General features: G+C 35.9%; 1 protein-coding gene across 2 annotated transcripts; it reads left to right on the top strand.

Annotated features, from left to right (window-relative positions):
• The first annotated feature begins 314 nt into the window (after positions 1-314).
• On the top strand, positions 315-26561 carry LOC126968305 (uncharacterized). 2 transcript variants are annotated; one of them, XM_050813223.1, is made up of 6 exons: positions 315-447; positions 19218-19285; positions 20613-22231; positions 23219-23693; positions 25780-25826; positions 26362-26561. In XM_050813223.1, exons 2-6 carry the CDS (start codon positions 19237-19239, stop codon positions 26536-26538), a joined length of 2367 nt encoding a protein of 788 aa, XP_050669180.1. In that variant the 5' UTR covers positions 315-447; positions 19218-19236; the 3' UTR covers positions 26539-26561. The 2 variants fall into 2 exon arrangements, with proteins under 2 accessions (XP_050669180.1, XP_050669179.1); XM_050813222.1 differs by having other exon boundaries at positions 20610-22231.
• Positions 26562-26824: the final 263 nt, after the last annotated feature.

Genomic DNA, 26824 nt, shown 5'->3' with positions numbered 1-26824 from the left:
TTATATTGATCCTCTTATTTTGCTATATATGAATAATCCATGGGTTAGATAGAGAGAGATGTAATGGCGGACTCTACCATTCGTTAGTTGAAGCGAAACGGGGTCATGGCACGCGTTTGAATTTCGAAACCTCGTCCCGTCCAATGACATACGATTGTGCTACCTTCGCTGTGATTGGTTGGGAATCCTCGGTACCAGTAACGGTTTGTATCGCTATTCAGTACTACATCGTTTGGTTTTCTTGGAATTGAAGCGATAATATCGCACACGAGACAGCAGGAAGAATGTTGGTGCGGGCGCAGTTTGTATTCGATGTGGATATCAGCCCGTCGCGTTAGCAGCCATTTCGTCGCGAAAGATGTCTGAATCACGTGCAATTGGATCGTATCAACACAATTAAAACGTTTTTTTCGCTGTTTGAAGACATCTAGCTGACTTATAACACAGGTAACATTATAGTTTAGTTTTGTTTTTTAGTATCCATTGCGTGTACGAGCTGTAGTTATGCTATTATTATCTATCAGCTGTGGTATCAATACAAGTTCTTCGTTATTGAGCAACGTTGGCTTAGTGACGTCACAGGATGTTATGAAAACGGAACACATGCGAATTTAGACTTTATGAATCCTTCTGCAATGTTTGTTTTTAAATAACATTGAGTTTTATATTAAGTTACTGTTTAATTAGATCTAGATAAACGCCTCTAATTACGCTGTATTTAGCAAATTATTATTCTATAAATGCGTTTGATTTTAATTTAATTAAATATTATATCGTTTTATGACGAATTGAATTCCATTGTTCCAACACTGGTTATTCGTTGTCCCTTTCCGTTTTCTAACTTTGGATTGTGCGTTTCGTTTTGTACTTATTTATACGTGGCCCGGGATTTGCTGCGCGCCAGAGCGTCTGGCACTAGTGAGGTGGGTTTAATTTTTTTAATTATTATCGATAGTTTGTGAATTTGTATACTGTATGTTATTGTTTTATTAATTCATCGTTTATGTTGTTGTCTTAATATTTATAAAGTATTTTGAAGTTTTATATCTTATCTTTTTTAGTTGTGTAGTCATTTGAAGTTTACATACATACATAAAACCATAGTCTTATCTTTAAATGATTTCTTCTGCTTTCATTAACACTTTACCCATGTTGTTTTCTTCTAATTTATTGCAGATATTTTTGTCATAATATAAATAATTCTTTTATTATTAAAATCGATGTGTTTCTATTACAACTGTTATAACTATCTTTCTTATCCAATGACGTTATATACACATACTAGAACATATTATCATCCGCAGTAAGTTCCATTCAGCGGAATGGCAAAAGTGTGCTTAAAGATAATGTAAGCACACTTTTCTCTTTAGTCATGTGTCAACTGTCACTGTCTGAATCGAGTTCCTACACTGAATAAATGTTTTACATTGCTTGTTATAGACAAAGAGTACTTTAAACAACGTATAAGAATACTTTGATATTCTACACTGTGTAGATATAGTAGTCGAAGCTTATTATGGGGTAATTTGTGTGTCCATATTTCGGATTGTTTTTATACGACGTGATTTGTCTATATGTATAGACGGTCATTGTTCTTATCTGATGTCTTTCATTAAAATACAGTCAGTATAATATTTGACAACTTTAATGATAATAAATCTTAAATTATTTATTTTGCTGCCGTTTCACAAGACTCTGAATAGTTTCTAACTAAAATATTATCGTTGCACGATTATCTATAGTTATCGATGCACTGACATAGCGAAATGAATTCAACAACATATTGACTTTGTTGCTTGCTTCTTTATTATTAAGAAATATCAGAGATTATAATTACTACAAAATTATTTTTGTTAAATCTTTTGTACTTTTTTGTTAGAGTTTATCGTCTCTGGTAAATTAGTTTGAATAATGAGACACCAGGTAAAAGGATTTAAGGTCACTTTTTATTCAGTCGATACATTTAATCATACTCGTTTGCTTATTGGTGGTAAGAAATGAAATGTAGAAAGAATTTTAGACTAAGTAGCGTCTTATACTGTATATTTCAATTACAGGTTTTATTAATCTCAATACAACATAGTTTGTTTGCTTGTATTAAAATTATTAATTTTAATATCGATAAAATAATATAATGCCCTCAATTCCTACATCACTAGCGAAAGTAACATGTCCGCCGTTTTGATAAAGGGGACTGCGCTATTAGGGCCGACTAAAGCAGCTTTCCACAATATGAACCTCTATTCGTACTCTAATAGAGCTCAATATGCTCTACTATCGCGTACATTGTAGTATTGATTTCAAATAATCTGTTTACGATTTTCAACTGTCTTACAACGTAATAAAGCTTCTTATATAAAACCAAGAAATCTTTGGCGGTCATAAATGAATGGAAATATTTTTGTAATCTCGTATTCGAAGAAATATCAAGGGTGGGGAAAAGAGAGGTAGTATTAGTGAGGGACGGAAGATGTGTTTGTTGATTTTGACACGTTGAGATCTTAGTGGCATCAAGCGATTTACACTCTTATTGTAGTGCGGGACAGTCGTAAATACAATGTATAGCTGTTGACATGTCGTAAAATGAATACAAGATGGCTATTCAAATAATTGAGCATAAATAAATTATTAATAAGTTTAGCTGATTCTATATAAATATTTAGTCATAGATTTCAAATAATATGTAGTATTAGTCTCCTCTTCAGATATTACTAAGATCTTTATATCTCTTAAACACAATCTTAAAAAGCTGAAATTTTGACAGAGTATGCAGATACTTAGATATTTCAGAGAAACGCACGCCACTCCAACAAAGTGACATACGTATCGCGAGTCTAAGACGTAGCTTGTCATGCGCACACTAAAGTAATAAATCTGGCTTGTTTTCATGCGTTGCCTAACAGAAAGTGGCTCTATATAGACGTTTAAATTATCTAAGGGCGAAATCTTATATAGCTGCTATGTTAATAAAAAAACTATTCACCAAACCTAGAAATTTATTTAAATAGTAGGTAGGTACATACATTTTAATATATTGGTATATAAATATTGTTGTATATTACGGAACCCTTTGTCAAATGAGTAATAAGTACTTCCCTTAGATATAAGTAAGTCATAGATTGACAGAGTTACGACAATAAACATAAAAAGTGCAAAGGGCTTGATAACCCTTTAATTTAATGAAATTAATTTACCAGTAGGAGGCTCCTTTGCACAGGATGCTGGCTAGATTATGAGATTCACAACGGCCCCTATTTCTGCCGTGAAGCAGTAATGTGTGAACATTATTGTGTGTCGGTCTGAAGGGCGCCGTAGCTAGTGTAATCACTGGAGAACTGGACTTAACATCTAATGTCTCAAGGTGACGAGCGCAATTGTAGAGCCGCTTAGAATTGTTGGGTTTTTCAAGAATCCTGAGCGGCACTGCATAAAATGGGCAGGGCGTATCAATTACTATCAGCTGAACATCCTGCTCGGCTCGTCCCTTATTGTCATAAAAAGGTTTGATAATAGGACGATTTAATCTGGATTAGATATTTTTTATGGAGGAAAAACGGGCCTGATCTCCGTTGCCCATTCTCAACACAAGGGGAATTACGGTTTGGCCTTTTAGGAAGGTTACGAGCTATATTTATCAGTCAATATATTGTACAGCCTAGCGAAATTATCTGAGAAACAAGCGATTGTGTGAAACGTTCAGTCATTGATAGATTCACAGATGACGGCTACAATTTTTTTTTTTATGGAATAGGAGGACAAACGAGCGTACGGGTCACCTGTGGTTAAGTGATCACCGCCGCCCACAATCTCTTGCAACACCAGAGGAATCACAGGAGCGTTGACGGCCTTTAAGGAAGGTGTACGCGCTTTTTTTGAAGGTACCCATGTCGTATCGTCCCAGAAACACCGCACAAGGAAGCTCATTCCACAGCTTTGTAGTACGTGGAAGAAAGCTCCTTGAAAACCGCACTGTGGAGGACCGCCACACATCCAGATGGTGAGGATGATATCCTAACTTGTGGCGTGTCGTGCGAAGGTGGAATTCGGCGGCAGGAATCAGGTTAAACAGCTCTTCGGAACACTCCCCGTCATAAATGCGGTAGAACACACACAATGAAGCGACGTCTCTACGCAACGCCAAGTGATCCAGCCGTTCACAGAGCACTGGGTCACCGACAATTCGAGCTGCTCTGCGTTGCACGCGGTCAAATGGATCGAGCTGATACTGGGGTGCGCCAAATCTTGTAAAAAATGGAGATAGCCGAAATCCACTACGTTTTAAGCAACTGTTTGATTTCAAACGTCGCCAGATTATACTTTGTCGCCTTAATATTGTAATTACTACTTCAAATTAATGTCAAATCACTGCACGTTTCATACTAAACTAATTTTCAATTTTTATTTGGGTAGTCCCGTCTCTTATATATATTTACTGAGAAATTTATAGAGCAAATATGATTGGAGTTACAGCGGAGAATTATAGAACGTTAGGCGTTACATATAACAGGTATACTGAATAGGGAGAGAGCTTTAGCTCTTTTATTTTTTTTTTACTTTAATTTATATTATTTGTTATTTTTTATATAAGAGGGAGAAAACGGGCGTTAGCTTAACTTCATGGAAAGTGGTGAACTGCCCGTAACACAATGGGTCACAAGGTGTATGACAAGAAGGGATGAGACTGGCAGGACGTTCAGTTGATGGTAATTGATATGCCTAAACCAAAAATTCTGAGCGGCACTACAACTGCGCTCGTCGAATTGAGACATAAGATGTCAAGTCTCATTTGCCATGTAATTTCACTAGCTACGCCGCCCTTCAGACCGAAACACAGTAATGCTTACACATTACTGCATCACGGTAGAAATAGGCGCCGTTGTGGTATCCTTAATCTAGCTGGCATCCTGTGCTAAGGAGCCTCCTACTGGTGGTCAACACAGCACAATTCCACGGTCATCTGGAAAGGAATGTCAAATTTCCTTCGAAGAAACTGGGGTCGTAAGTAGAGCACTTCATGCCGGCCCACATTCTAGCGCTCTACAAAGAGCAGGTTTAGCTACATATGGAGTACTGCTGTCATCTCTGGTCTGGCAGACTCCAGTATCAGGTCGAACCATTTGACCATGTGCAAAGCAAAGCTGCTTGTATTGTCCGGGATCCAGTGCTTTGTGAACGGCTAGATCACTTGGCGTTGGGTAGAGATCATTTCATTATATTGTGTCTTCTACCGCATTTATCACGGCCCTCGGGGAGTGTTCCAAAAGCTGCTTCAACAGATTTCTGCTGCTAAATTCCAACTTCGCGTGACACGCCACAAATTAGGATATCATCTCCACCAATGTTAATAATGTTATTAAGTACTTGTAATTCAATTAATTAATTGTATTTCGAGTTAGCCCGTTAATAGGGTATACGATGTAAAATAATATAAGTAATTAATGTGTGTGTGTACCATAAGGCAACACATTGTATACAACGTGGGATTCCTATTAAGTAAATTAAATTAAAAATTAAACTTGGGATGTGGCGTTACTCTTCAGTGCGGATCTTAAAGAACATTCATACAACTTAACTATACAATGAGCTTGCAAATGCGGTGTTCCCAGGACGATGTGACGTGGGTATCTTCAAAAACTCCTATACACTTATAAAACGACGAAAATGCTTCCGTGATTCTCTGGGGTTGCAAGAGAATGTGGGTGGCAGTGATCCCTTAACATCAAGTGATCGGTACACTCGTATGTCCTCCAATTCCATAATAACTGGTACTGTATGATGTCGGCGTTCCAGTTTTCGCAATAAATCTCCTTGTTTAGTTCCATTTTGCGTGCAGTATTGCCTGGCAACTCCATCTAGCCCAGCTCCTTCAATAAGTTCAGAATCCTCCAGATAAGTTTACATACTTTTCGGGCTCTAGCCTTGACCCCATATTTCGTAAAAAAATCCGATTATGCACTCTTCCTGTACAACCAAGCATTACATGACTTACGTCGTCGAACAAACAGCCTCTGCGCTTGTCCGCAGTGTGGTTTTAAATTGTATGGCGATTGGTATTTTGCAAGCGCAGTCTCCCTGAAAACGTGTTTCTTGCAAATGGTCACAAAACATCGGGTTATTTAAATAAATGTAACTATTACTTTAAAAAAAAACGCTGGGAGAGTTCCTGGCGCCGCTTCTTCTCTCTCAGAACGCCACTTGTTTCCGAAGCGGTAGTAGTATCTAGGATATTAGAAATGACATCAAAATGAATTCTAAAGGAATCAATTTTGAGAATATATATGCCTTTTATGCCTTCTACGAAAATGCTTTATATTATATAGGTACAGTTACAGCTACACACGATTTAATCCCTCAAAAAGTATTTTAATTAAATGCCCTCAGGATTTTATTGAACTTATTTAAATGTTATTACAATTATATTATTTTTTCATTTATGAGGCCCCTTGAGTTCTTGCATCAATTATTCTCATATCTGAAAATATTTTGGAACAGTTGGTAGACTTAGATTAAGGATTGGTCTCCGCTGCGCTCCAACTAGATACCGCACTGCTTAAGAATAATAGCTTTATTATTACTGCAACTATTACATGCTTGTGTGCGTAGCACCTTGACATTCAATGGCATCTTTAATATTTTGTAACTTACAAATCGTGTTATATTATTATCTATATTTTAATTATTAGCAAAGTTTAACAGAACATGTGGCACGTCAACGTCACACATTTCTCGAGACTGGCTCGAGTACGCCCACTTGGGCTTAGTATTAGTTTCCGCACTTTGCGACTACGCCTGCGGTATCTAGTTGGAGCCAAGCGGAGACCAATCCTTAATCTAAATTGGTAAATATTGACTTTTAATGAGTGATGTTGAATGAGTTGAATTGGAATTTGAGTGTTATTAATTGACATTGGAGAGTTATTGGTAGTTTTTGACGTTCAATAGGTGATTTTGAATACTATTTTGAATAAAAATACTTTAATTTGAATTCGCTGAGCGACATGCAGCGAGCTCGCGTCACCACCCGGTGAAAAATCGTTACGTAACAATTTCTGCTAATAAAAATCGTACAATGACCGTATTGATGGCTTTTACTACGAGGCTTTATAGCTCTTCAGAGATGTTAATAAGCGTCTAATACAAGAGAAATTGCTTGGAAACCTAACCTCACTCGCGACAGGAGAAAATTGCGCTATAATTGCTGTCAATCGTCAAATTCGTATTGAGTTCATCTTGTCCACCTTGCGGACAATCAATGAACCAATAAATTAATTCTGTCCGTAGACTTAGAATACATGGCGCGATGCTGCCGTTTTGATCCTCGCCTGCAACTTGTTTTCGGTTTTCATATAATATGTACGTTTATTAAACACAAGTCAGCAACGCTCTTACTTCCTCTGGTGTGTAACAAGAGACTAATTGGAAGTAGAGTAGTTCAAAACGAAAACACGTTGCAGATGAGGATCGAGCCAGAGGCATCGCGCGATCGACACTTACGAACAAATTAGAATTGTGGAGTGGTCTCATTACCTTGAAAAAAAAATAGAAAACTTTTATTTTTTACTCTTTATCAAATATTCTTCCAAATTGTCTTATTTTGTCTATGTCTGCATTACGTCGCCACGCAGTCACTAATTTGCAAAAGGTACTTTTGATATTTGAAATGAAATTCAAAACAATTGTTTTCATTAAATTAATCGTTAATTCAAAAAAAAAGACAACATAAGACTCAGACGTGGTCGTTAGCTACACAGGCCGTAGAAGAAACCACAAGGTCGCTCAAATTCAATTCCATAGTCATATGGCTACTTGGAGTTTCGCTGCTAGATCGAACCAATAATAAGGAGATCCGTAGGTGGACCAAAGTCACTGACGTAGCCCAGATGATTGCGAAATTGAAGTCGCAGTGGGCAGGGCACATAGCTTGACGGAAAGATGACCGTTGGGGCAGTAAACTTCGAATAGAGATCATATACTGGAAGATGCAATGTTGGTAGGCAGATCCACAAGATGGACCGATGATTAAGCCCCCCACAAGATGGGCCGAGGATCTAGTCAAGATCGCCGGAATAGATTGAGAGAGGGCAGCGCAGGACCGATCGTATGGCGATCTTAAGGGGAGACCTTTGTACAGTTGTGGATGTATTTTGACTGACGTGATGCAAGGTTACTATAATTTAAACTTCTTTCTTAATGAGCTGTAGTACCTTGGAAATGGGGCGACTACCACAAGCTATTTAATTAGTAAATTTAACATGAAAATGCTCGCTGAATAGTTGTGCCCGTTCCGCTCAGCTAAGGCATATCTTTTCAAATGGGTGATAGTTTTGACCTTCAATAACTCCTACTATGAATAAAAATCCTCCTCCTCTTTGCGTCCTTTTCCTCATTGCTGAGGGCCGTGACCTCCACGAACTATTTTCCGGATGATCGCTTTCCATTTGTTACGGTCTTCGGAAAAAATTCATGGATGTTTTTATCGACGGTGGTTCTGATCGCTCCAACGCATCGGACTCCTTCCTCTCGATCGCTTGCCTTGTATTTTCTCTGTTACCAGAAGCTTTTCTAGGTTGTCGCTTTTCTTTCTGGCGATGTGACCGAAAATGTAAAAGATCCTACGGAGGCAGATGGTTGATAGACTCGCGGTGATCCCCACTTCATGCAGGGCAGAAACGTTTGTGCGGTGCGCGTCCACGGTATGCAAAGCGTATTCTTCCAGCACCACATTTTAAATGTAATTCAATGCAATTGAAGTAAATATGCTTGAATCTAACGTCACAATGACGTCAATAACATGGTCGACACATCCTATGTCAACGCGATTATAAAACTAGTTTGGCCATACTGCGAAAGTCTCGATGTGCGATTTGTTTTTCGAGTAATTCAATTTTTCCTTACACGCACGGCGAATGAAATTTCTCTTTTTATGTAATTTAATTGATTCATTTCATAGTCCTATGATTTCTAACGGCCGTTCCCAATATTCAGTCTGTCTATTACTTGAGATAAAAATCGTAACTATCGTTGACTTTTAACTAACTCACCTTATCCGTACACGCTGTCTGTCAATGGGAGGACGTATAGCTTACCAGCGATAGAAGTTTGTATGGAAATTGTAGTTAACGCGTCCCAATATAAGACGATAAGAATGACTTATCGGGTATATTTGGACAGCTTCAGATTATTGACAGCTAATTACTGACAGTAGAAGGTAGTAATTTATCTCTATCTGTAGATAGTATATTGGGAATGGCCGTAAATGTGTCAATGTAGCTAGGGTAGCCAACTGGAAGATGTAGGGAAGTGTGCGAGACAGAAGAACATCCCTAATAGAGATACAGCCAGTTAGAAAAGGAAAGTGAATCTATGGTAACTGTGACCGATTTTAATTGATAAGTCGTAAACAGACAGCCACGCTTGGAATTAGCTCCATAGAATTTTGATTATTAAACTAGCTAACGTACACATTGATAAATTAAAATTGGTAACGAATCATCGGGCTGTCAGGCGTTCTATAGGCTAGTATATTCTGAGTCTATGAATAGAGTAGAATATAATCTAATAATGATACGGGTGACCCACCACTAAATATTTTTTTTTTTTTTTTGAGATTTTATTTTAATTTTATTATCATTCAGCATTAAAAATACATTAATAATAATTAACATACAAATTTTTACCAGTCTACGATCCATCAACAGATCCGCAATAGGGTTGCAAGATGTCAATCGAATATAATAATTATTGTAGCAGGTACGATAAATTTTATGTAACTTTGATATATTTAGTAGGTCTGAGAATCGGTCGTCATCCATTTTTTATACCCCGAAAATTTAATTATTGATTTTTTTATTACTTTATATAGCAATACAACGTTTGCTGGCTCAACTAGTTACTTCTATTAATTTACTATTTTTTTATTTAATTTTGCAAAGACACTTGGTGAACATCATGAAGCCACATCAGTTCGTAAAAGGGCTTTCACATGTGGAGAAGAACTGATACCAAACTCTTAGCCCATCTTTTAATCATATAACAACTTAGCCTACTAATATAATATCATACAATTTTAGGTACCCTGCGCAGAACCAGACAAGAACATGCATTATTATCCTCTATATAATTTACTATTCTATATTAAGCCTTATTTATCACTAAGTTTTAATATATTTCTTTTTTTTTCCGCCGCCCACATTCTCTTGCAACACCAGAGGAATCACAAGAGCGTTGCCGGCCTTTAAGGATGGTGTACGCGCTTTTATTGAAGGTACCCATCCATGTCGTATCGTCCCGGAAACACTGCACAAGGAAGCTAATTACACAGCTTTGTAGTACGTGGAAGAAAGCTCCTTGTGCAAAAACCGCACTGTGGAGGACCGCCACATATCCAGATGGTGGGGATGATATCCTAGCTTGTGGCGTGTCGAAGGTGGAATTTCTTGAATTCGTGCTCAGTGAGTCCTCGTGTGAATTTTTATACCACTTAGCTAACTTATTACACGGCACGTACCTACAGTTTATTCATTCTTCTTGAATTGAAATCAGAATTGGACTGAAAAATGTTCCAAGCCACAACACATTTTGAAGAATTTGTGTTTAAAATTTAATAAATATGTAATACATGTGGGCTGAGCTACTAAGTCATGATGTCATTAAAAGAGTGACAGTAGGGCTGCCATTTTTTGTCAGTCCGTCAATATGGATCACGTGACCAGTTTGGTGTTCTTAACTCAGTTTCGACCTGATTGTGGTTTGGAACGTTTTTCTGGAATTACGTCCAATTATTCGTCAAGTATTATTTCTTCTAACATACATTATATTCGTATAAATATTAAGTATTGTAAGCAAAGGGTTAGGATGTTTATGAACTTATGATATAGAGTCCGATCTCAGAGAGGTTAAATAATGAGTAAAGATTAATAAAAATCATCATTTGTACTTAGAATTTGTCTAAACATTTGTTTCTCCAACAAGTGCTCACATTGATATTAAATTTTGAAGTGACTACTACTATTAGTCACTTCAAAATCAGCCACAATTGGCTCCGTTTAGAGGAACCCGAGTTTTATGGTTATGGATACCATCCAGTATTTTAAGTTTAGCAAAAAGAATGATTTTTTATTTTATCTTAATGCCTGTCATATTGCACCAAAAAAGCGTTATTAAAAACCATACCTACTCCGTTAGAGCGCTTTCGCACTAAGTCCGATCAGAGTCCGATCCTTATCCGTGAAAATACGGTCCGGAGTAGTCGAAGCCCTCTTCTGCAGCACAAAGCTGCGTTGCCCCATAGTAATATACTATAGGACATGGCACAATGGAAATAAAGTAATCTAGTCGCGCCGTAACTTCGTCAGTTAATTGTCTAATCTTTTTGACCACGTATTACCTATACTGCAGAACAAAGTCTATTGTCCAATCCTTCAATATGTAATTTGAATCCAGAGAAATGCCAAGAAATATAGCAGATTCCACCGGTTTTATCACTTCTCCGTTTAACAAAACACTTGCATCTACATTTTTGACATTTTATACGGAAAAATTTATATAAGTATTTAGTTTTATTGCTATTTAACATTAGGTTATTAGCACTAAACCAGCACACGATGTCAAATAGAATATCGTTTACTTCGTCATACTAAACCTGGTTTCTTTTCACTTTCAATATCAGTGAATTGTCATCCAAAAACAATACTACCTTATGTTTTTCTATAAAGTTAGGAAGATCATTTATATCGATAAGGAAGAGGATGGGTCTAAGAATAGACCCTTGTGGTACCCCGTATAACATGCTATATCCATTTTAATACTTAAAAAATTGGCAATTACAAAGCGATAATGTAAATTAAGCTGTTTAAACTAAAACGATTACGACAGTCTTATAATAATAAGTTTTGGTCATCACATTCATTCAGATATAGGTACTTTTTTGTTTCATTTTAACTCATTAACCTTGATTTCACATTTCCGATGGCTTAAGACTACATTATTCCCGAAATCTTAGGTATCTATATCATTTTTTTTCTATTGACAGAACAGCGTCTGTCAGGTCCGCTAGTAGGTATTTATTATAATAAATTCATATACTATTTACGAAGATTAGCGAATTAACTAGATGATTATTCTAATGTTTAACACCAGGATCATATAGAGGTAGACTTGTTTTGCCTACTATTTTCTGTTACAATAAAAACTGACGATATATATAATAATTGCACTCGCCCAAACTATGTAGAGCCTATGCTATGAGTCTCCTCCTCCCTTTGTTCGGTTAAACTGCAAAAACTACTAATCCGATCGGAGTAATACTTATACCTTAAGAGGCAGCGTGTTTCGGAGAAGGATTTAGTATCTATATGATATGTTGGTGATTACTTATACAAAACCTATATTATTTTAACTTTAATGACCAAGTCAGCACTTGTGTTTAATATTTGAATTCTATTGATGTTGAGGTAATGACGTTAAAATAGACTTTAATGTTGACATTTTTAAATATTTTGCTGAATAATTACATTTCAATTGCTGAAATGCAATATTCTTGTCTCGTGTTTGCGTCCGTCTCTTTCGCGCCATAATCAAACTCTAAATCAAATTCTAATGATCATATACAATTGAAATTCAAATATTTTTATTCAAAATAGGATTCAAGATCACTTATTGAACGTCAAAAACTACCACCCATTAAAAATAGACTGCCTCAGACCTGAGAAGAACGGGCGCAAGAAACTCAGTGAGCTTTTTTTTTTAAATATGGATTTAAATAAGTCTGTGGGATACCATTTTTTTAGATTAGATTTTCTTAAAGATACTTAAGAAAATCATTTTAATATATTCTTTCTTTCCCACACATACGTTTTTTAACAATTCTTTATGTTTCGTAACGCATTTGTTTTGTACATTTTTGGGAGCATATTATAAAAGCATATACATCGCCTAACAGACTTACTAACTCGACTTAACAGAGTAGTAGGCATAACATGTTTATGTTTGTTCCACGTGTTAACATTATGATTGTAACAGTTTTTAGCAAATTCCACAATGTGCTTATGAACATATAGAACATTATCAAGAATATATTGAGAAGCAGCAGTTAAAATGTTTATTTATTAAAAGAAATCTCTTAATGATTCTTTAGGACCTAGATTATAAACAGCTCGAAAAGCCCTCAGCACAAATATAGGTATAGTTAGATAGTGCAAAAAAAAATCACCAAAATACCTGCTTACTCTGCGACCCCGTATCATTGACGTAACGTAACGTATTTTTTATTACTTACGTAATTCACCAATAAAATTTATGAACGATGCGGGACTCGAACCAACGACCTCTCGCGTTCCGTGCGAATGCTCTGCCAGCTGAGCTAACCGTTTGAGTGATGTATCGTCATAAAATCTTGTATGCTTTGATCAACTCTCAGGTTGTGGCTTCATCTACAGGATCTACTTTATTTACAGTTCAAATCAAATCAAATCAAATCAAATATTTATTTATTATTACAACAAAATACCAAATACAATCAGTGTTGGGGTCTCCTTTTAAGCAAAGAGTTGCCTGTAGTAGGAGGCCCCGCTCTTCCATAGCAAAAACATAATAATGAGGTGTAATAATAGATAAGTTGACCTTAACATATACATAATTAATTAACTAAGGGAAAAAAAAATCTACTAACAATAATATACTAAAAATCTATTTATTTGTAATCTAAACTTAATGTGCTGTGTGTGTGTGGGTGTGTGTATGTATGTATGTGATTGTATGTATTGGTGAGTGTGTGTGTGTGTGGGTGTGTGTGTTACTTTGAAAGAAAACTTAAAGATTTAGTACGTAACTATAAGTAGGTTTTCTGTGTCTTCATAATTAAATGACCTTATCCACTCAATTATTATTTTCTTGCATTCATAGTATGATTTTTCATATATATTGTTTAGTTTATTTATTTTATTATACAGTAAGGCCGCACGTTTTTCATACTGTATACTTGCAAACGATGTTTTGGTGTGAGGTACATGAGCAACAGTGTGTTTAATTCTCTTATTTAGTAATGTACTATTATAAGGAATAGTTTTATGTATTTTTAGTACCGTATGTACTATATACAACTTTCTAACTGTTAATAAGTTACTGTCAGAATAGATGGTGTGCGTGGGATGACGCCGTTTTTTAAAATACATAATTTTAATTAAAGCACGTTGCGCCCTTTCAAGTTCTAAAAATTTGGATTTTGCTGCGCCTCCCCACATAGGTATACAATATATGAGGATAGACTGGACTAACGCTACATATATTTCATTCAGAAGATGCTTAGGCGTGTTTGCAGAATTTGAAGAATTTTCAGGAACAACGTGTCTTAAACTTCTGAAAATCCAGGTAAGTTTCCGAATTCTCTTAGTAAGTTGCTCAAGATGTGGGTACCAAGATAATCGCTGATCAATCACGATTCCTAAATATTTGGTGCTGGCAACTTTCCTTATAGTGGGGCATTCACAAGTTTTACCATATATTATGTTATCACACTTATGAACTCTAATATCAAAGTTCTTTGGCTGAGAGGGATTAGATACCTATGCTGAAACAGATATAATTAGTCTTAACTGTATTCAGTGTTAATAAATTCATTTGTAACCAATTAGCTACATGTATTATTCCTGATTCAGCTTTTTCTCGAACCTCATTCCAAGAACTTCCGCTAAAGACAATAGCAGTATCATCAGCGTAAGATAGTATACGAGCACCTTCTATATTCATGTTGCAGAGGTCATTTATATAAATTAAAAAAAGGGTAGGACCTAGAACACTGCCTTGAGGAACCCCAAAGGATATTATCGCATCATCGCTTACATTCTCACCAACCCTTACTTTTTGTGTTCTGTGAGTGAGATAACTTCTAAATAATTTAAGCTGTGTTCCTCTTATTCCGATCTTCTCTAGTTTGTCTATAAGGTTTGGTATTGAGACGGTATCAAAGGCTTTTTTAAGGTCTAAGAATACAGAAATACATTTGTTACCTTTGTCTAATTGATCTGTCACTAAAGTTGATAAAGAAGCTACTGCATCCTCTGTCGATTTACCTCGTCTAAATCCAAACTGGAATGGAGATAATATATTAAATTTATTTAAAAATTGTACCAACCTATTATTCAGTAGCTTTTCTATTATATTTGAGATACACGGTAAAACAGATATAGGTCTATAGTTATTAATATCATCCTTATCCCCCCCTTTATGAATCGGTGTAATTATAGATCGCTTGAGGAGGTCAGGAAAAACACCTTTTTCAAAACATAAGTTAGCTAGATGAGTGATAACATGTACAACTTCATGACGTATGTGTTTCAAATAGCTCGTAGGTATGTTATCCCAACCCGCTGCACTAGACGACTTAAGACCAATTATAATTCTGTTTATCTCCTCTACGTCTGCCTCCAGTAAGATCATAGAATGTGGTATTGATTGATTATTGTCATTCTTTAAGGATTGCACAGAAGGTGGAATTTGTTGAGCCAGTTGTGTACCAATGTTAACAAAATAATCGTTTATGAAATTCACCGACTCTGATGCAGTATTTTTTATGTTGAATAATTCTGAGTTTGAATAATTAGTTTTATTAGAATATGTAATTAATTTAATATTTTTCCACAATAGTTTATTATTGCTTATGGAGTTAGCTAAAAGATCCCTTTCGTATTTCCTTTTAAGTTTTTTTATTAAATTATTACAATAATTTCGGTATCTAGTATAAGTTATTTTAAGTATTACGTTGTGCGGTTCCTGACGACATTTTTTTTGTAATTTATTTCTATTTTTTATGCAGCGTAATATACCCGAAGTTATCCATGGTTTTAAAGTACGTTTATTGTTTGGGATTCTTGTATTGGTGGTGTTAGTTAAAATTGATTCTGTTAACATATTAATCAGTTTATCAGTCAGTAGGTTTGGATCATGACAGAATAGTAATTGAGGTAAATTTTGATCTATTAGATATTTATCCTTATCATAATCTATGATTGTTTTGATTTTATGAGCATTATATTTTAATTTAAGTTTAGATAAACGTAAGAAGGTCGTAAAGTGGTCAGTAATAGAAGTATGGAGAATCGCTATATCTGCCGAAACATTCTTTTTATTAATTTTTAACATAAAATGATGGTGGGTATTGTGTGTCCTGGGAGAAGCCCATGCGTTGCCAGCATATTAAGGTAGTTCAATCTATTCCTATGCTGTTGGGAAGATTCTGTGTCTTTATAAATAATATTAATATTTATATCGCCAGCTAGTACAATGTTTTTATGAGTTGTTAATGTACCAAGATGGGTACTTAGTGATTCTATAAAGGTATCAGTGTTAGTGTACGATGGGGAGCGATATATACATAAGATTGTATTATTCAATATGTCTACTTGCATACATGATGCTTGAGATAGCATGACTTCCTTGACTTTATGTCTGAGTTCTTCTTTAACATATATCGCTACTCCATCGTTTTGGTTATTCTGCCATGTGGTATGATATGCACAGTAATTAGATATTTGCGGTATTGGTTTATTACTTTTAAGCCTGCATTCTGTCAAAATGATAACGTCAGTTTGAAATTTAAAATCTGCCAAAGTTAGTAGAAAGTCGTCAAAGTTGCAATATATACTACGGATATTCTGTGATATAATAGTCAAATCATTTTTATTAACGTTTAAAATTTTATTTAAATTTGAACTATCACATTCAAAAGTACGCGCGATTTTAATTTTGTCTATTTCCTGTAAAGCTTCAATTATATCAGCCATTTGTAATAAGAAGAAAATAATAAATTTTGTAAATAAAATAAAATGGGTTGTATGTTAATGAATGATGAGGATGTACTAGTATACCAAAGTGATATTTGTACAATCTAAGTGTTCAATATTTATAAGTTTGAGTGCAAGATGTGTGTATGCAATAAATATGATTATAAATAAGAGTGAAAGGTGTATTTATTGTTGTGTTGGGTGTAAGTTTTTTGCGAGTGAACGTGTGTAACAGTTTTATATATGTATAACAAGAATGACTACATTTATGAACTAAACTACTAACTAGTTGATAACCTGCTCAACCCCAGTATTTTCATATTAGGAAATTGACTTGAGATGTCGCTCTTGCAAATCTAAACAATTTGTCATGTTTTTAAAGCGATATCCCTCACTTCTAGGATTAATACACAAATAAAATATGAATACAAAATTTTATGAACGATGCAGGATGGGTTCGACCCACGACCTCTCGCGTTCCGTGCGAGTGCTCTGCCAGCTGAGCTAACCGTTTGAGTGACGTATCGTCATAAAATCTTGTATGCTTTGTTCAACTCTCAGGTTGTGGCTTCTTACGTAATTACTTAGGTACGTAATTTAGGTACTTTGTATTACTCATGCGGGAAAAGTAGTATCTTGGCGCTCGCTGTTGCGGTTGAAAAAGAGCCTTTTGCCCATTTTAAAATTACGTGCGTGCATTGAGTGCAAAAAGTTTACTTGTCGCACGCGAATTATACTTGGCACACGCAAGTTTCGAAATATCAAAACTGAGGTTTACGCGTCTGACAGGTTGACGCGTCTGACAGTTTAATTTAATAAATAAAATAATAATTTAAGTTACAAAAGTTTAAAAACAAATATGGAGTCGGAAATAATATATAAATCGTCACATTTGTAATACAAAATAGTACCGATGTGCAAATCGTGCGACGTTGTCGATTTCCCACAACTTGTCGCACTTGTTGAACTATTTTGCAACGAAGTTCTTTATCGCGCGTTGCGAAAAGGGGCTAGACGGAAAAAAATTAAGACCAAATTATTCAAAAATTTTAAAGTTGTAACGACACTTTTTTATACATAAATAATTGATAAGTAGGTAACAATTATTGACATTTGGCACATTTCTGAAAAATTACATTGATTGTTTATTTTATTTATTTAGAACATTGGTAACAAGGACAAGTCAAACCAAAATACAGTAAACGAATATTTAAATAGGTTTATAGCTGCAAAATTACATTGATATAAAAGCAAAACATAATGACGTTTACCGTTTAGTTACCTTTACCTTTTGGTGTTATTGAAGATAAACTTCTTTGACTATTACCTATACGTTGCGTGTGGACAACGACATCTTAGCATAAAAGTCCATTATTAAGACAGGCAAAGGGTTTAGCCAATACAGCCGTATTCCTTAATATTCAATAATTTATTTCACGATTTTTACAATACAGTATCTACAAATGTAGAATAGCACGACGAATAATTAATTATAAGGATTTGTTTTGTTACGCCAAAGTAGTCTAACTTCTTGCGTGCATACATAAGTACTTATACACACACTTTTTTTATTTTAGACAGTGGAATTTAGTGGAAACTGCCTATTTTTTTTAGAAAATTAGTAAAACTAATATTTTTATAATAAGGAACTTCGTTCCTATCCGGTGTCCCACGACACCACACGGTTTTTATAAACATTTTATGACTTTGCTTTTATAAGTTTGCGAAAATATAAAATATTTCAATTTAATTTGATGCGGTAAAGGTAAGACAATTCATGCCGTTTAAATATCGCTTCTGGCGACGTCGTGGGAAGAGTCGTTCCCTTCTTTAAAATATGGTCGTGGGAGGCGATTGCTTGCCCATGCGTCATGCTTGTGAACGAACGCTCCTTGTAGTGCCTGGATGCCTGGTTCATCATTGGGAAGACAAAAGTTATATATATTTACGGTCCCCCCAAAAAAACTTGGTATAAGGTTATACCATAAGGCAGTAAATATATATGATAACATTATTTTAATTAAATATAAAAAAATAAAAACTTTTACTTGAAAATATTATATAATTTATACAATTCTCACATAATTCCGTTACATATTTGCTTAGAGAGTGTATGTGATAACTCTTTTGATTCTTTTTATTTATTCGTGTAAATCATTAAATATGTTTATATTTTTGTTACATCACTTTACATATTCTAATTGAAATAATTTGTAAAACGATGAAGCTGAACGTTGAATTAAAAAGTGACAATTAATTTCTTGCCACTTCTTCTCATTAATGCACAAACTTTACCGAAGTTGTGGTTAATGATAAAAAGTATAATTTTTGACATTCATAAGTGTCGTTTCTTTGACCTACTTACTTTCGTTGACTTAGGTGATGTTTACTAGATATTATCTCTATATTAGGTATATATACGTAATTCTCTTATTTCAGGTCCCCCACAAATCTCAATATGGTAACACCACTTAGAGTAATGCAGAATGGACAGATGGTTCAAAACGGTGAGTGTCTTTAGCAATTATAATAACACAAATATTTATGCAGAAAAAAATCTCATCAGATCAAAGCGATCATGCTATTCGCGATATACGATGAGAAAATTGTTTACGATATTTTATTTCGTCTTCTCGGTCGATATGCTCTTTACAAAGCGATCATGGTTGTCAAGAAGTTTAATATGAAACATGATCGGATATGGTACGGCCGAATCATCGCACGTGGTCTGGTACCGGACCATATTCGATGTTATGTGGCATTGTCCATCGCACAAAATTATTATTATCACAGTCAGATCTTACGACGGCGGACCAATTAGTGCATGGCGCCCAAAGGACCGTCCGATGGTCTGGCCGTACCGATTTCCACTTTTGTTAAGGGTATAATACGCCTTTTAATAATACTATAAACAACTTTTCGCCATCTCTCTCTGTATCATTCGGTTTCATTCAAGTGCCTCCAGGGACGTACAAGTACCAGGGACCTCCCAAAGAACATTTCAACGAATCCTTTGCATAGGTGACATTCCGCGCGTTTTAATGCCTTCCACTTGCACTAGACGATAAGGCGTTCTATGGACAAGCCACTTCGTCTCGATACTTCATACTCTCCAACTGCATTATGGCAAATCTTAGATTTTCATTGACCTATGTGTTATTTCACTATAACTCGTTCAAATACAAAACTGAAACAGGCGTATCCTTTGATTTACATCGTCGATTTACCTTTAGGCACCTTAAATTCTAGTAATTAATGCTAATTTTAACTTGATATCTTCATGTATTCCTCAGAAAATACTCTTGAAAACGTATAACAATGCTATACTTCCTAAAAAGCTCTTAATCCATTTAATGATAGAGAACCCCAAAACATACTGTCGATTCCGAGTCATCAAATCTACAGCGAGGTGAGTGAAAGAGAAGAGAAACTTTATCTGGCCCATAAACTTAGAATATAGGTACTTTCAAATAGGCGACCTGATAGCGGGCGATAACGGGTGACCAATTTTGAATTGTTAATGTTTCCCTTAGCTAGTAGTTTAATATTCACAATACGATTGAGATAATTCCAAGCGACGGTGACTCTTTACGACTTGTGAATCAAAGTCGGTTATAGTTTCTATAGATTCGCTTTCCTTTTCTATCTTGAGAAAATACCGTTAGATATGTTCTTCTGTCTCTATTTTGTAAGTTTAGCCTTCGTTTGTATTCGTTCTTTGTGTGTGGCTTTATACGCCCTGGTAATCAAATTCGCGAGCCTTAGGAATATAAGTCAAACACTAAAAGAGAAACATTGCCAATACTTATCATATAATATCTTTCATTACAGAAGAAATGACACCAACCCTGATAATCAACCCCAACAACCCGCCTCCATGGATTCAAAACAGGCAGCCTCAACCCCAAGTCGTATATATCCAGCAACCAGTAGCATATTTACCACAACCAATCGATCAACAATTCTACATACAAAACTATGGATGCCAAAATCCTCCACAGATGTTTATATCTAACTACGAACAGTTCAGGCCCTACCAAATCCAAATGGCCATGCCAAATCCAGATCAAAATTTAGCCAACGAGAGAATATTTGTTCAAAATGTCCCAAGTGATCCGAACGCTTTTAACGGACAAATAATGCAGAATGAAATTAAACCTGTGCAGTTCCAAAATATCCCTAATCAAGTATATAATATAACCCAGGATTCTGTTAATTTACCACAAATGCATGGCTTCATGAATCCTAACATTGTAGTTTCAAATCCTAATCCAAATATCAGTGTTGCAAGACAAATAAACGAAAATATTGTAAATAATACACACAGACAGCAAGATGTAAATTTACCCTCAAATATACCATCACGGCCAGAGGCTAATACTGTTGTAAGACCACCTATAGTGACAATTCAAAATCAAACGCAACCAGTATATAGGCAAATGGTTTCAAATGTGATTAGACCAATCAATGCAACTGTTAGACCAAGTCCAGTCGTAACTTACCCTGACAAAAGACCACCATTACCAAGACAAAGCATTAGTATTATTAGAAACAATATTATAAGAACTCCAAGGCTTGCTTATAGACCCATTCAACCTAGACCATTGGGTATCAGAGCGCAAGTAATAAATCCAACAATGCAAATGCAGTTTGTTCCTACATATCCCAATCTAAACAATACTACCTATACTACAACAACGATTCCACCATCAACTATTCCACGACAAACTATTCCACCACCAACTTTACAAGTTTATCCAGAAAACAATATCAACAATCGCAAAAGAAAAAGTGAGTCACCAGATGAGATAAAGAACAAACTTAAAATCCTCGGATTAAATAGTAATCCAATACTAAGAGGTCACTTAGTTAATAATTCTACCAATACAGTTGACGTTGGTGTTAGCACGAATATTGCTACAGAAACACCAGTAATAAATCCCATCGTCAAAGCTGAAACTGTAGATAAATTAGTTAATAGTATTTCAGTGACGACACAGGTGCAAAAAGGGGATTTAGAATTACCAAAAAAAACATTACAAATAATTGACACCTGTGATAAACCCACTACAAGTCAATCAGTTCCGACCAAACCTGAACACCAATTAGACAAAGATAAACTTGTTAGGAGCACACTATTTCCGCAAGCCAGAGGTAGAATATTAAATGATAAAAGTACAGAGCCGATGCAAGAAAATAAACAAAGTAGTTTAGATAAAATGGAAAATGAATCCCAAGAGCCACCGAGCATAGCACAAATTGAAAAGACTGAACCTAATATAGTAAAAGAAATAAATAATGAAAATGTAAATGATATAAATAAAAATACGCACGGCATATCACTAAATAATATAAGAAATAATACGCAGGACATGAAACTGACTGAGAAGGACTATATTTTAACTCATGTTCTAGATGGTTTTGTGATACAGGAATCAAATGTTGCATTTCCGGTAAGTGAAATTCATTGTAATATATGTAGTTAGGTATATTATAGAATAAGATTATGAGCATACGTTTAGCTACAGGGTACAGGAGCAGCAACAATGATTAGCGAATATTGCAAGATCGTGGCCGGTTTTGTGGAAAGGATAAAATATGCGCTTTTTTGTTTATGACTAAGCTTTTTTGAGCTATTAAAACTAAGTGGTGCGATACAACAAAAAAAATCTGTACAAATCATTGCCGCTCTATACGTAATATAGACAAATCACGTCGTATAAAAACAAAGCCGAAATATGGAACATACCACAAATTACACCATAATGCTTGTTTAAAATATTCTTGGTCAATAAGCAGCAATGTGAAACATTTATTCAGTTTAGTTTACGCATGTTGATATAAGAATGATTCGAATAGTAACAGTTGAAACACAACTAAGGAGAAAAGTGTGCTTACATTGTCTTTAAGCACACTTTTGCCGTTCCGCTGTCAGACTGCGAATGATATGTATATATGAGTATGGAACGTCATTGATAATAACTTTGGACTTTGTGCTTTTCAAGAATCCTGCACTGCAAAGTAATGGATAGAGCGTATTACTTACCATCAAGTAACCGTCGGGCTCATCTGTAGTCTGTACCATAAAAATATCTAAATTATAAGGCTTATTTACGCGCTGGGATAGCTGTTATAACCTCTTTATAGTTACAAGAGATTGTGTGTAGTTTCATTATCATTTTATTAGTTCTGCCTCCCTGAGTGGTGGGGTGAGCTTATGGACCTCCATTTTTTCGATCAGGTTGTAAAATGTATGTCTAGCTTACACCATGCACGCCCATCCATAGTAGCTTCTTTAATGCAGACAATAAACTTACATCCATACTCTCTATAGCTCTATAGCTTGCATAGTTATACCTTCCTGATTTCGAGGACACCCAATAAATCTGAACTGACAAAATTTCAAATGTACAATAAAAAAACAGTGATTATATTTTCAGATACAGAAACCAGTCAAGGAAAAAATTATTAAGTTAAGTAAAGAAAGAGATGAGGCTTTGAGCAAACTTTTAGAATCTACTAAAGAAATTAGATCAGAAATAGACAATAAACATGACACAAGTTCAGATAAAGATAAAACATGTGTAATAAATTCAGTAACAGATCAACAGCTTGAAATAAATTCAAGAATAGGCAAGCAACATCAAAACAATTCAGATATAGAAAAGAAACATGAAATAAATTCAAGAACAGACAAGGAGCACCTAATAAATTCAAGAATAGACAAGAAAAATGAAACAAATTCTGAAATAGACAAAAAAAATGAAAAAATTTCAGGAGTGGACCAGAAATGTAAAATGAATTCAGGCGATGGCAAAGAACGTGAAGTATATACAAGAGTAGACAAAAAACATGAAACTGTGATAAATCCTGACAAATCATCAAGCAATGAGAAGAAAAATGAGGAAAGTAAAGGTAAGAAAAGATATTATTTTCTTATCAGCATAATATATTCACTTTTGATAGTATCGTTCGATCGATTTTACTTTAGGTTTTTTATCTTATTTTACTATATTCAGCTGGATTTTATTAATTCAAGACAGCGTATTATAAAGTTCAGCTATGTATAGACGATAAAAATGGATGGATAGTATGAAAACTGTAAAGGGAAGATAAAACTTGCTGAGTATCTTGCCGGTTGTTCTCAGAACAAGGCCTCCTCGTATACTCTTGAACCGATGGCATCAAAATTGATGTTCATAAGGGTATAAATTGTAATTTTCATTTAATTTCACTGGGCAAAATATGTTTTAGTATGCACTCGATATTTTAGTATTTTGAAAGTTTTAACAGGTTTCTTTTCCATTATGTTCCATTCCTTTCAAGTGAGATTGTTTGCTTCCGCCAACACCTATGAACTTTGCAATATCTCGACTGCTTCCTTCCGAGAGAGACGGTCGATTTTAATATATCATTGAGCATTGATATTAATGCGAAACGGTTTGAACTAGAACCGATGCAGTATTTAGCTATTATATCACCGCTCTTCAACAACACTTCCCTAAAAGCCTCGCCTAGTATCGGAATACTGGGTCTCGAAATCTCGAGCGATTGCCAATTCCGTGGCCATCTGGAGGGCAAAGCCGAATTGGCTTCAAAGAAACTGGGCGTCATTAATAGAGCACGGCAATACTTCAAGCCGGCCCACATTCTAGCGCTGTACAAAGCGCAGGTCCGGCCACACATGGAGTATTGCTGTCATCTCTGGTCTGGCGCACCCCAGTATCAGCTCGATCCATTTGACCGCGTGCAACGCAGAGCAGCTCGAATTGTCGGGGACCCAGTACTCTGTGAACGGCTGGATCACTTGGCGTTGCGTAGATACGTCGCTTCATTGTGTGTCTTCTACCGCATTTATCACGGGGAGTGTTCCGAAGAGCTGTTTTACCTAATTCCTGCCGCCGAATTCCACCTTCGCACGACACGCCACAAGTTAGGATATCATCCTCACCATCTGGATGTGTGGCGGTCCTCCACAGTGCGGTTTACAAGGAGCTTTCTTCCACGTACTACAAACCTGTGGAATGAACTTCCTTGTGCGGTGTTTACGGGACGATACGATCAAAAAAAGCGCGTACACCTTCCTTAAAGGCCGGCAACGCTCCTGTGATTCCTCTGGTGTTGCAAGAGAGTATGGGTGGCGGTGATCACTTAACAACAGGTACGCTCGTTTGTCCTCCTATTCCATAAAAAAAAAAGCTATTATGTGCTATTATATTAGCCAGTATGTGGCAGTGACCCACAATCGCACTTCTCGGAACATATCGGTTTATGTACGACAGAAGTTAAGCTACTCAATCCGCCCATGAAGCAACCGCCCATGGACTACGCAACAGATGCGTTTAATGCGTTTGCCAGCCTATATGCTCTAAGCGTGAAGGTCCTTCAATTGTATCAGTTCGAAAATACTGCAGTCGGCAACTGATTCTACAAGGTGACTGCTATAATATACAGATAACGTGCGAGTTGAATGCAGAGTTGATTCAGGAATGCGATAGTGCTGTGACCTAACTATAATTGATGACCATAATCATGAGTGTGTCGATAAATTAAAACTGTGCTCTGATTTTACCATTTTACACTAGGTAAAAAAAAGTATTTCATAATTTTAACCTAATAATTAAATCACAAATTTCTGTTCTGCATTTCTTCGACACGTACGTCTAAAGTATTTTTCGCAATTTCTCGTGCAAGGCGATTAATAAAAATGCGTTTTTGGAACCGAACCTGTAGAACTCTGTTCAGTCATTATTAAAATTAAAATAAAACATGATCGCAACTTCAGTATTAACGCGATAACACGATAAGCGAACGATAACTGACAATACAAACTGATAACAGTACTACACTGGAGGCGCACGATGCGTGTGGACAGCGGGGAGATGCTCCCGCTCCTTACGGCCCTGACTGCATTCAACTCGCGGGATATCTGTGCATTCGCCTTTAAAATTAATTTTGGTTTTATAAATGATAAGTTTCATTTACAAATTTTTTTTTTCAGATAGCCCATTCTCATCCCTGGACACAAAGACTGTTAGGAGTTGGACAGTAAGTATTGTTTTTATTAAAGCATCGTTAGGTATATTGCAACAAATAGGTATTTATTTCTAGATCAGGGGTTTAATGGTCAATAAAGTATTTGGAACTCCTGATGGTCAGCGGTCAACGCCGTAGATTCCTACAAGAGAAGTCACAATCCCTTGAGACGTTGCCGACCTTTAGGTATACCCTGTGATTCCCCGGGGCATAAAAGAATAGGGAAGTCCCAGGCCCAAGGGTATCGTAAGAGGCGACTTAGGGCATGGGAGGCTTCTTTGCACGGGATGCCGGCTAGATAAAGGGTACCACAATGGCGCCTTTTACTGCTGTGAAGCAGTAATGTGTATGCATTATTGTATCGAGCTGAGGGGCACCGTAGCTAGTGGAATTACTGGGCACACATTGATAACTCATAATTTGACACGAATTAAACGGTCTGTCAGCCAGTAATCTATCGGCGGGATGGCGGACCGTATAGCTTTGTTTTCTTTTTGAGAAATCATTTGTTGATGATATTGACTGATTAAAATTATCTTTTTCCCAGGTTGATAAGCTGGCTAGTCACCTAGAGAATTATGGTTGGAATACCACGGCTTCTGTCTTCAGCGAACATGAGATTGACGGAGAGTCGCTGTTCCTGGTCGCTAAGTCGCAACTACAATGTATTGGGGTAGACGATATGCATGCAGATATTATATTACAATTTATAAATAGTTCATAGAATAATAAATATTTTTAATTATATCCATTTGATTCTTATTACGACACCCTGTTGTATTTCAATTCAACAAAAAAGTATTAGATCATTGAAACGTCTAGATAGACATTGACAGCTGTGAAAACGTCGAAAATAATTAGACTTTAGATCTAACCTCTATTTCGAGCCAGTCACACACACTACCACAAGTGTTATACAGATCGCGAGTGTAAGAGCACGTAGCTTGTCACGCACACTAAACTAATATTCCTGGCCTGTTTTTATCGGTTGTCTAACGATTCGAAAAATG

Source organism: Leptidea sinapis, chromosome 15 (genome assembly GCF_905404315.1).
Source record: "Leptidea sinapis chromosome 15, ilLepSina1.1, whole genome shotgun sequence".
In the NCBI taxonomy this organism is placed as follows: Eukaryota; Metazoa; Arthropoda; class Insecta; order Lepidoptera; family Pieridae; genus Leptidea; species Leptidea sinapis.
This window is presented reverse-complemented; position numbering and strand designations above follow the sequence as displayed.

Excerpts from the sequence above, each read along its gene's own strand:
- LOC126968305 (XM_050813222.1), top strand. The coding sequence starts at position 19,237 with ATGGTAACACCACTTAGAGTAATGCAGAATGGACAGATGGTTCAAAAC. Across the intron at positions 23,694-25,779 it reads GAAAAATGAGGAAAGTAAAG|ATAGCCCATTCTCATCCCTG; the intron begins GTAAGAAAAGAT and ends TTTTTTTTTCAG. Across the intron at positions 25,827-26,361 it reads AGACTGTTAGGAGTTGGACA|GTTGATAAGCTGGCTAGTCA; the intron begins GTAAGTATTGTT and ends TCTTTTTCCCAG.